We start from the raw sequence: 12,117 nt of genomic DNA on the forward strand, positions 1-12,117 counted from the left end.
GTATTTATCTAAACCGAGATTTCAAGGAATATCCACCTTGTTACTACGGAAGCAAGCAATAGAAAGTTGCTGACAGAGACAATCAAAAGCTTTCCAAGTGAGGTACATATTATTTTTCTTGAGAAGCATACTAATTCTTAACCATACTCTGAGCAGAAATTACCACGCAGATACCTTCACCTTAAAAGAAATTTCTCGTCCAGTCAGAAGTTTCCATTACAATTTTTAAACCCAAAAATGAGAGCAATCAGTCCATTGTATTCTTGTTTACAATGAACTCATGCGTAGCATCTAAATTACAACGATGGATTCAATTTATCTCACCTGGTAGCTTGATACACTTTCTGCCAGGTTTGTTGGGATCCCCAGAATATCCCTTTGCACATCTAAACAGCATAAACTTGATATTACAACAATCACAACACAAAGTAAAAACGAAGTCTGCTATGTCAACATCACCAGAAAACCATCTGCATAATCATGCATTTCACACCGTGGTTTTCATGTAACAACAACGTAGTTTCAACGAAGCAAGTTGATTTCAAAAGTGTAACTGAAGCGTTTGCGGTTAAGACGACTTTACCTATTACATGTTCTTCCTGTATAACCAGTTTGACAGCCAGTACAGGCAGGTAGACCATCTGATTCTATCTTGCAGGTCTTGCTGAACCTGTTTAAAAGAGCAAATCAGCTATGAAAAAAGCATATAACCGGAACCAATCTTTTTAAAATTCACTTATTTACTCACTGATTCGAAGAGACTGTTAAAGGACATGAACACGGTTGACAATCTTGAGGCGTGCCTTTAGTCGCGTCGCCATAGAAACCAATCGCACATGTCTCACACCTGGAGCCTGCGGTATTGTGATCACATTTCTGACAAAAAATAATTTTGAGATACACAAATCCCCTTCTTGCTACACTAGCTCTAACAGTTATCTATCATACATGATCAAATGAGAAATGACGGCCGAGAGGTTTGTGCACTAATTAGTGCACTGAGGGTTTGAACTTCCTTCTCAGTTCATACTGATCTTATGAAAATATTTATAGCCTTTGCAGTTGTAAGAATAAACCTCTCCCCGATCTGTTGTTTCATATTAGAATATGCATGTACAGAAGTAAAATTGGGGCCTTGCAGTTTCACGTAATTCCCAGTCCCTTTTGTAGTATTTACTCACTACACATTGTCCTGTCTCTGGATCACATTCTTTTGAGTGTTGATTACAGGAACATGGAACACAAGGGGAGAAATCCGGGCCTGGGTAAGTCCGTGTGTATCCACGAGCACAACGCTATAAAATGATATGAAACCAAAAAACTGTCATGAACTTATGACCGCTCTTCATCGTGTTCATGGGGAAGGATTTACGTAACGTTTTTACAGGATATTTTCCAGGTTTTCGTATTGTACCATTGCACTTAAAAATATAATGGAAAGCCCTCTACAGATATTTCGAAGTAAAAGCTCGCTTTTTAACTTCCACTGAGGGGTGAAAACTATTCGATACAAGTTTGAAAAATCAAGGACCGAATTTCATTTCAAAAATCAGAAAGAAGCTAAACCGAATAATAATGTGTCTTCAGAATTCGAAACAACAAAATAATACTTACAAAGTTCTTCTAACCGAAGATTGCTGGAATTATCTGACGCTTAGCAAAAGGATTCGACAGAACTATATCCTATTGTAAGCCTGCAAGATTACCTGACAAGATGTTCCAGTGTACTCTGGTGGACATCTGCATTGTTCAATTTTCTCAGCTTTTCTAAATCTCGTTACTTGAGGGACAGCTGTCTCCACTTTGACTCCGTAAAGGCTGATGCAAACAAAATAAAGATAACGTTAGTGGTCTGATTTAAATCATAAATACAAGGTTACATACAGGAAGAAAAGTTTTAAGTTTTAACACAAATAGCCAAAGAGCCTTTACATAACGTTGCATGCAATCCTAGTTCCGTAAGTCTGTGTTGCACTAAGTAGTAATGTAAACATTGAATGTGAGCCATATTAGTACTGTAAATATGAATTTTTTACACTGGATGGTGTAAAATTAGAGGTGATCATATTGTGGCAGAATCAAATGAGATATATTGTAGTTAAAGTAATTAAATTCTGACCTAGCTTTTGTAGTAGTTGTACTGTATGTCGCACGGACTAAGATGCTATCCACGGCGGACAAAACCGTCATCACAGTATCTCTGGTCGTTTCTGCGTTATCCGGGTACCTCAGCCAATTCTGCATGATTGGTAATGGTAATAGAACTGAGTGGAGTCCAATGCTGTCTGTAATCATACGAGTGGTAACAAAATCGGACGACCGTGCAGCGGAAGTCCGATCTGTATATCACGAGTATGATTACAGACCGGATTAGACGACACGAAGTCTTATTACAATTGATCGTGAAAAAAAAAAATTATGATTTCCGAGAAAAAAAAAATAGACATGTTACGAAAGAAAGGGAAAATTTTCATAAAAAGACTAACAAAGGAGGCCTAAATTGTCGTTCTGAAATTTAGGAGTTTATGAGTCTTTACACTGTTTCTATGGTGATTGAAACCACGGTTGTGATTGGTTGATTCAAACTACAACTTTGAATACGATTGGTTGATTCAAACTACAACTTTGAATGTGATAGGCTTAATAGGGGTTGACCAGGACCACTAAAAGTTAAGGTTTGAACGCCTGATGTGCGACTATGCTACAGAATTTCGAAAAGTTGCAATTTAAATTATGCGACGTACAAAGTTAAAAATAAAACTCAATATGTAATTCAATTGGACTACCTTTCTCTTCGTTTCTTTGCCTGGACTCTAAGATCATCCATTTTAGTAAATTTTTAGTTCTGAAGTGGAAATTCCGAGCCGTTTCATTCACAAGATATAGACGCCATTTTTATTTTGTGATTGCCACGTGACTCTGGACTTTTGTGTTCTTTCCTTTTAGTTAACGCTCCGTTAAAAACCATGGGGCGTTTATTCAAGGTTTTCATTTTAAACTAGAGGAAATCGAGGGCTACTTCATTTTGGGATGGGCCACTAATAAATCAAGGAAACTGGCCCGACTGGCCACCAAGTACTGGAGTTAATTTTTAGCCCTGAACTTGGTGAGTGAAGTAGTAGAAAATGGGAGTTGTTTAAACCCATCGCAATCGAGGACATTGTAATTTTTATAATAAAGCAAGTTATTTGACTTCTACAGGAAAGAGGTTAGTTTTTACCTGGTTGTTGTTGGCAAAATAGCATATCTTTAACATTAAACACCTTTAATTGATGACAAACCCGATGAATCAGAGCAACTGGTTCGTTCGGATATAACTGAACACACCAGATTGCCTTCAGTGTCGAAAAATGGAATACAATGCTATTTGAAGTTTTAGTAACTCCTCACCTCTGACAGTTTGAGGCCGAATGTCTCTTTTTCCCCTGCCTTAAGTCTTCTCCTATGATGAAATATTAGAACTATCCCACGACCCTGTTAACAAAAAATTGGCAAAAACATCATTGAAGCAAATTAAAACGAATTAGAAAAAGAAGCCCTATAGTGCACTCAAAAGTAGCGGGTGTGCTTCTATAGTTTTTACCGAGTTGAAGTTGTGCGGCCCATTTTAGAAGTAATTCATAACAATGGCAATATATCGACCAATTAATTTCTCTCTTTCTCGTTATTTCTTTCTTATCTTTGTTTGCCGGTAAGAGCAACTTTTCACGCATCACTACCAGCCCCTCAAAAAGAGAAAACTTTTCCATAATAATTGTCGCCAGAAACGTTTGACATTTCTGCACAACGCATGAAATTACACCAGTAGCTACGGTAACCTGATTTTTCTAAAAGCGCAAGACAATGAACATATACATCCAGCATAAAATTTTTCGAAACTAGACCGAAAAACAAAACGAGAATAACGATTTAGGTTAAAACGTCAAGTGACCTTATACAACTTTCAAGAATCAATAGCATGCGAAGTTCCGATTGACATCACCACTAATTGGTGTATTAAAGTTCCGAATGACAGCACCACTAATTGGTGTATTCAAATTCAATTAATACCCTCAATTGGACGTCAGTTGCAGAAGTCAGCTCACCACCTGGCTGCATTTCATGCGACACTGTGTATCGTAATATACCGTCATAGCTTGTGATCTAAACAAATCAAGAGGTCAGTGAATTTTCCTTTGATACTTACCAGTAAAAAACTTTATTAGGGCGGGAAATGGATTGCAAAACATTCTGCCTAATATTTTTATTGTAGGAATTTCCCTAGGTCAAACAAAAGCATTATCACATTATCAAGTGAACGCGAACAGCGAGCTTTTGAAACAATTAGAGAGGTGGGTCGCCTCCGTCGCTAACAAGTCACGGAAAGGAGACTCGAGGAAGCTGCAGAGTGAACTTACCATATCACCTCTAAATTCCTCTCCCAAAAACCAGTAATAGGTCATTACCGGTGGTTTGCCAAAGTCATAGACATAATGTCCCGGATCACCCTCTATTTCATAGCCAGAATTTATCATTGAGTCCCGTGATAAGTCCGAGAGACGTAAGTAGTTTGGGCCATCCAGTAAAGCGATACGCAAGGGAATCTGAAATACAAATTTGAAGTGTTATTAGGACATTACCAAATTACAGGAACTGAAAACATTTGCCATGCTTGGTACAGTAAGGTACGAAAAAATTGTTTTCTGAAAGAATTTTCCATAAAGATTCCGCCAGTTTTAAATTTGTTTAAATTGTCACCGAACCATTTCTTCTTTGGGTATGAAACAAACCGCCTCGAGAGAGGCAATCTTTTGAGAGGCTTAATATTCCTAATTCTCAACTCCTTTTTCAAACGGGACTTTTCTTAAATGGCTTCTTGAGGGAGTTATAAAATAGACCATGAATGATAGGTGGAAGTTTTGACGCCAACCTTTTAAGCTCCGGTATCGTGGAGGTCACGAGTGTGACTCCGAGACGAGCCTGAATTTTCTCCAGGTTTTATTTTCACTACTGCCTAGTAGTCTTCATTACTGCGAAGATCGCTCTCATCTTCAGTTTTTTATCCGCAGTTCAAATATACGTTATTCATATATTTACAGTCGTCCTGATTCATCTTTACACAGGTTTATTACGAACCAAAACAATGACCAGCTTTCAGATGGAGTGCTCTACCAACTGAGCTAACAAGCCATCGGTATCGTAGTCATTTATTCATCACATCAAGGGTTTATTACGAACCAACAAAATGACCAGCTCCCAGTTGGAAGAGAATGTTGCTCCGGTGTCGCAGAGGTCATGGGTTCAACTTCCGTACGAGCTTGAATTTTTCCTAAGCTTTATTTTAGCTAGAGCTTAAGTAGTGTTCTTTACTGCGAAGATCACTTTAATCTTCAAACTTTGAAAGCAATAGGCTATTTCCGAGATGCCTCATTCTGCTACTTTATAGCAAAAGTGAGTGGGAAGCCTTTCAGTGATGTTAGAAATATTCTTAATTTCTAGCTTTTGATTGGGTAACCGCAAATTTGGGTACGGTAACAGTCGTCATTTACTTACTATTTCTTTATAATAATCAGCGCATTTACAATCAGCAGACACTCCAAAACAGAAACAAGGCACACATCCCTGAGGATCGTCCGACTGCAAGTTGAAGAAGGATCGCTTACAGCTGTCGCACTTACTTCCTTCAACATGTTTCTGTGGAGACAGGAAGTGAGTAATAATTGCATGAATACATCATCGCCATCTTTGCATTTGACATTTTGCTATATATAAATTCTAGCAAAATTACGCTGCAAAGATGGTGATTATACGTCGGTTATGCAATCTAACATTAGTCAGGTTATTGCGCTATTTCATTTGACATTAACTATCCACAGCTGATAGAATTTCAGCTGTTCTAAATGTACTGTAATGTTGACTATGCTGTTCAAAACAATTGGAAATAACTTGATGACAGTGTTAAGTTCACTTCTTTAATCTACAAGAAAACCTTCAGCAAGGACACCACAACTGCAGTGGAAATGTTCCTATGTTTTTCTCTGATAGAATGGTGGAGCCATACGACACGCACAAGTTACTGTAAAATTCGAGAGCGTTCCAAATTCAGCCCGTCTTAGAGATCAAGTAAGACGATGTCATCAAGTGATCGATCCACTTGAGGGCTGTCTCTAAATCGCGTGTGTATAAAAGTAGCTGTATATGTGGCCGAAACCATTCCGCGTGGTCATCGCCTTGTTGGTTGTGTAAGAATGAGATCGGCGGAAATATATTGCGTGACATCTTGGGCTCTACATTAAAATTGCTAAAAAAAACATGAATCAATTGATCTTTGTAGGATCTTGAGAAACTAAGGATCATTTATAATAATGAACCAGTTTATCTTCGCGGCTAAGAATCAAACAGTCATCGATCTTGTAACATAAAATAGTCGCCTCTCTCTACTCTTTAGACTCCGGTTGTACTTGACACAGTACTATGACCTACTATGAGCCATCAGTTAGCACCTGGCTCTCAAAATCATCTTTTGACGCCAATTGAAGTCACCTTTCGTGTTTGAGATCTTATAGCATCAGCATATTTTCATCCTATTATAAAACATCGTTAAGAAGACGGTCCGAAGACGATTAGTTTGTTGTTTCAAGGATAGCCTTCGGGCTCTGATGGAAAGAAAACTGATGCTGCCGGCTTTGCTTTTGCCTTGGAAAACTGATATTTGATCTATATCCAATTTGGGATCAAAAAGAGATTTGGCTCCTGTAAATATCCACTAAAAAATTACATCAAACCAGGGTGTATGTTGCCTTCAGCAGATGTTGCTATAAATAGACTAGAACTCCTCGTAATTATTGTTGATCTTGTCATTTAGTTGTAGCATACGGTTTCTCTGGGAACAGCGAAGTGTCGTCTACTAAACTATTTCATTACTCTGTCATATGTCACAAGGCACTCAACATTGTAAGCGATAATGCACGAGCACTTCCCATTAATAACATGTCGGCTCTGTCGGGTGGTAAGATAAGCTTACGTCACAATACTGGGTTTATTTTGGCCTCTGCGAAATGGCAATCATTGAGCATAAGCTCAAGTTCTTTGCAAAATCAGAGATTGATAAAATGTGAAAAGAAAATAGGATATGTGAGCGTACAAAAATATTTACATAAAACAGAGACGAAGGGGTCCGTAAGAGATCCACAGGGCACACGGAAAATGGAATGTCATAGCAAAGAGGAAGTGATGGCTAATTTTACAAAATAAACACATTTTGGCAAAAAGTCTGATTTTTCTTCCATTCAGTTCATTAAACTGACAGAACCAAGCAGGTGAAAGGTCACTTTGAATGGAGCACGCATACTTCACGAATAAAAAATTACAACCATTCATCTCCACGGGGAGAGTTCAAAACTTAAATGAGACACATAAGCACAACGTAGCTTTCCCTAATTTGGCAAGAAAGTAAACGATGAATATGAAAATTATCGCATCTGTTTGAGAAATAACCTCTGTCTGGGTGGGCACATACGGGTTTTAATTAAAAGCTTAATCTTCCCTGCCTGCGTAAGAACAGCTCCTCGAATGGTGTAAGAAGAAAAACCCTATTTAAATTACATAAAACATCCATGCGGTCGGAACACCTTTTTAGACTGTAATATTGAACAGCTGTAGATGCCCTTTAATTTGCAAAATCCAATAGGTGTCTGTTGTACAAATTTTACCGTACCACTTGTTGTTTCAGAAACATAGCTTTAGGTTTAGTAGGGCTAATCTATCAATAAGTGGCAAAGCTTACCCTAGATGAAATGGGCGAAATCCAGATCAGAAAATGCAGGAATGTAGCAGTAATCGGAAAGAAATACTGATTCATTCTGTGGCTTGATGGATAAGCAGCTTTCCTTCGGAAGATTTCCCAAACGGTCTTTAGGACAGATAGCCGACTAAATGACTAAATGATTACAATCCGAAAGATCATTTTTAGAGGCTCTGTAGGAGAACTCGGTTCCTTGTAATGGAGTTCAAGCTGGGAATGCTTTGATCAACCGAAAGATTCTCAAATCCTGTCGCAGTTGATGAGCATAACAATTGAGGAAAGTGTCAATTGAAACCCAATCCGACAACTTTTGGATCTTGCCATGTTCTGTCTCCCTGATAAAAGCCCGCAAGATAAGTGATGATCTGGTTACGTTGTCGGCATCTTCGCACCTCTTTTGCAAAACAAGGCGCTCGACGAGACAAAGTCAGAAGGAAACCGAGTTGAAAGAAACTTTCGTTAAGTTTACGTATCGATATACATTACGTAAAATTATCCACAGCGTTAAAAAATTACTTTCTTTTAAGAACAGCTTGAGAAGAGTTTTAGATGAGTAACTTTCAATAACTAGATCAGATTAATGATGGAAAGGTTATCAATAACCCTCCTAACTTGACCACGCTCACGAAAAAGAGTGATTCAAAATTCAAAAATCCAGACAACCCTCTACACACTCCCAAAAAGTAATTTACAATGCGTGGTTTCACTCTAGCCAAAATATACTTCTTTCAAAGCAAGGATCGTGGGAACGTCCGGTTACTCAGGAAGTTGATATTTCGATGTATAGGAACGACAACTTCTGTCGCTCCTGAGGAATTTTGCTCTCCTCCTATCTTATCACAACTAACATACTTTCACTAAAGTGATCACATTATATATTGACAATTTGAAAAGAAAGACAATGCACTGTTTTGCTTACAACAGACCAATATTTATCTACCTTTTAGTGGTGCTTTTCTTACAGACCAGGTATGTTGTCTAACACTAAGCAAGAACCAAAGCGAAAGTCAGAGAAATTACGTTCTATTGTGTATAACAGAATTTTAAACGCGAATGCCATTTAATGAAGGATTCTCAAATGCTGAAAATCTGCGGCTATTAAAAACAGAACAGCAATGCTAATCGGAAGAAATAACAGGCATGCAATTTACCGTAAAACATTTGTGACCTGGAGAAGGGAGACCCATACAATGATACACAATGACGAAAATAGCTGAAAAAAAATTCGCAAAGATACCGTTTGTTGTGTCTACAACTTCCTCGGGTCACGTCTTGGATGAAAGTTTATGGGACGTAACAAAAGAAACCCGAACTTAAACCAACAGAAACCTGGATTATTTACTCACAAATATATCTGCCTGTCAAAGATTATCAAGTACGGAAGACGCAAATTACCCCTCCTCACAGCAAAGATTGCGATAACAAGGATGCATGGATGAGAGGCAAACTTTACGCACTGTCAAAATGCTAATTTCTCGAAAGTCGTTTTGACGAGCGAGTCACAGTTGTCTAGTCGAAAAAAAAAAAAAGGAAAAAAAAAAAACCTTAAAGGCTGGCAGTTCGTGTTGCGCTAATTTCTTAAATCATATCGTCGACATTTTTAATTTCTGAAGCTTGGTTGATCACAAAACAAACACTGTTTAGATGGACAGAAATCTCCGATACGCAGCGGGATCGAAGAAGGAAAGGAAGAGAGTAATCTATATTTGGCGCTATTTTTAAATCGAACAGACAAAATATATTTTACAGATTTGAGATCAGGTCAGGTTTGGGAGATCGGCAGTCGGTATTTGCTTGAGGTCGGTCAACACGCGAAAACTCACATATATAATTAAATTACAGGACTTCAAATTCTTCTTATAGCACCCTTCGTATGAACGCCGTATAAGTAGTTCCAATTTAAGAAAGAATGTCACCAGAAAGTACGCTGATATGCTAAGGAAGGGCCGATGGAACGGGAAAACGATGAGTTAATAATAAATTTCATTACCTCTTTGTTTTCATCTACAATGAAATTCCTGACACAACTACTGTAAAACCAGTGCACTGAATTAAAAAGTGCGCTAGCGTCATTGAGACACTTTAAAACTATTTTTTGACACTATAGGTCAACAGAGCATATCGCCACTTACTAAACTGTCAACTGTGACTTCGGACGCAAGTAGCGTGCCGAATGTAACGGTTTCCAGATGAAAAGTGAAATTTGAGGTTGGATTCAGCTCAGCACTAACGTTGTGCGCTAATGACGTAATGAAATCGTGACGACTCGGACAAAAAAAGTCTAGCTCTGCTCCTTACACTCATTACTGTCAAATAAGACAAGTCGCCTCTCAGTATACCCGGCGTAACTGGCAGTTTTGTAAGTACGTAGATGCGCTAAGCGGTGGGGGCCTTGAAAACGAGTTGCAAAGCCGCGAGAGGCTCGGAACGGAAGATAGTGATAAAGGTTTTTTCCGCTCTCGCGGCTTCGTGGCTCATTGTTTAAGGCGCACATTTAGTTCTGACTACGCGGGCTACTCAGATACATACTTTAGCTTTCATCACCCACCTTACAAAAGCACTGTGTGGTAATAGGATCACAAGAACTGTTGATCGAGCCACGAACATCACATCTACAGTCGACTTCTAAATTTGCAAAAAATTAATAAAAAAGAGTGAGAGAGAAATCCTAATTGAAATGATAAAAATAACTTATCCGATATTATAAAGGTATTAAAAAAAAAGATGTAAGCCTTTAACATCTCTTGTAATGTAGTATATTTAAAAAAGTATGTTCGGGACAAATATTCCAAACTTTTAAAGTGTTGCATCGACTTTGCAGATATATCTGATATAGGAACACTTTAAGATAAAATCAAAATCTGGCAAATTCTCACCTAAGTTGCATTTTCCTCCTGGCTCGGTTGGATTTCCAACATAGGACTCAACACACCTACAAACAATGGGAATATGTTTATTAAAAATTTTCACTTAAACTGAAAACTTTTTATTGGTTGATAACCAGACAGTGTTCGGGAAAGAAGCCCGCGATCCATGGGAGGATCGAAGACTGGACTCGAGAAAGGGGGAGGGGAAAAGAGCTCACTGGGCATGAAAGAAAGGGATTTTATATTTGAAGCACGAAAATGACTGGTTGACTAGAATTTACCGAAAAACGTTGGGAAGCAATGGTGTTAAAACGCAGGCAAATGACATCGATCGTGGACATAAATCAATAATGTCACCACTTATTTATAAAGCAGCATTCGCTCATACTTCTGAACCCTAAACAATAACATTTATGGAGGGAAAGAGGATGGACAAAATGTAAATTTTGACCTTTATCTAACATTTTTCTACAAGTTTGGAGAGGTTACTTAATCGTTTGAGGCTTCATGAGAAGTGACAAGTTATATAAAGTAAGTACAGGAACTTTCTTCTTTCTAACACACCTGTCGCATTTTCTACCCCCATATCCTGGTGGGCATGCATCGCAGGTTGGTTCATTATCCTCTGCCATGAAACACGTGGGACTAAACCTGGAAAATAATTCAAATGTAATGAAAACGTTCAAAGAATGAAGATACAATGCATTGCAATTTAACGTATTCTAAACTGCTGGCAAAGTTCGCGTAAAATAGAAAAATAATGCACGGCTTCTAAAAATATTTTCAATGTTTTAGACTACAATACTATTTGTTTGACTCGTTAGGACAAACCTGGTTCGAGTTATGAAGGGTTGATTTATGAAAGACATGACCGGAAGGGAAAAGTAAACAGCTCATAGTTAGCGTAATGTTCGAGTTATTGAATGTTTCGAGTTACGGTGGATTTTTCAGTAATTGTAAGCCGGAAGTCCAGGAGAAGTCGATGTTGTTTCAATTCAGTTCAGGGCACAAGTTTTCGAGGGTTCGAGTGTCATGAGAAGTTTGGTTAATTTCGCCCTTCTTACCTGTTTGGTGACGACGTCATTGGGCAAGGACAAGGCTTACAATCTGATGGTTGGCCAATTGTTGCGTTTCCATAGAAACCAGTCACACACTTATGACAGCGAAACCCTTCCGTATTGTACTGGCAATTCTGTTAGAGTAAACGTCAAGAAATATAATATGTCCAGTCACTGGGTAATAAGCAACACGTTACGTCGGACTGGCTCACCTTGCATTCTCCTGTTTCAGGATCACAGTAGTCATCAAGTGAGTGCCCGTTACAATCACACTTTATGCACTTGCCAAGGTGTGGACCAACACGTGATCGATAGTAACCTGCTTTACACGACTGGTGAACGTAAGAAAGAACAGTTTTCATTGAATACATAGTTATCAGTGATGAAACGGTTGAAAAAAACAAAAGAA

The 12,117-nt window shown here is 38.4% G+C and overlaps 1 protein-coding gene across 4 annotated transcripts in view; it reads right to left on the reverse strand.

Moving 5' to 3' along the window:
* LOC113676918 (basement membrane-specific heparan sulfate proteoglycan core protein) overlaps positions 1-12,117 on the reverse strand; it is a 42,628-nt gene that overhangs the window by 14,040 nt on the left and 16,471 nt on the right. For all 4 annotated transcript variants that reach the window (XM_089180777.1, XM_089180779.1, XM_089180778.1 and 1 more), the window contains exons 23-37: positions 11,921-12,040; positions 11,715-11,842; positions 11,215-11,301; positions 10,660-10,715; positions 10,332-10,405; positions 5,533-5,673; positions 4,398-4,583; positions 4,051-4,143; positions 3,391-3,474; positions 2,120-2,238; positions 1,707-1,818; positions 1,182-1,295; positions 749-876; positions 584-670; positions 325-386 (exon numbers count right to left, since the gene is read on the reverse strand). In XM_089180777.1, coding sequence (XP_089036903.1) covers positions 325-386; positions 584-670; positions 749-876; positions 1,182-1,295; positions 1,707-1,818; positions 2,120-2,238; positions 3,391-3,474; positions 4,051-4,143; positions 4,398-4,583; positions 5,533-5,673; positions 10,332-10,405; positions 10,660-10,715; positions 11,215-11,301; positions 11,715-11,842; positions 11,921-12,040 — 1,591 coding nt within the window. The remainder of the gene's footprint in view (positions 1-324; positions 387-583; positions 671-748; positions 877-1,181; positions 1,296-1,706; positions 1,819-2,119; positions 2,239-3,390; positions 3,475-4,050; positions 4,144-4,397; positions 4,584-5,532; positions 5,674-10,331; positions 10,406-10,659; positions 10,716-11,214; positions 11,302-11,714; positions 11,843-11,920; positions 12,041-12,117) is intronic.

This window comes from Pocillopora damicornis, chromosome 8 (genome assembly GCF_964200805.1).
Source record: "Pocillopora damicornis chromosome 8, jaPocDami1.2, whole genome shotgun sequence".
NCBI classification, from domain to species: Eukaryota; Metazoa; Cnidaria; class Anthozoa; order Scleractinia; family Pocilloporidae; genus Pocillopora; species Pocillopora damicornis.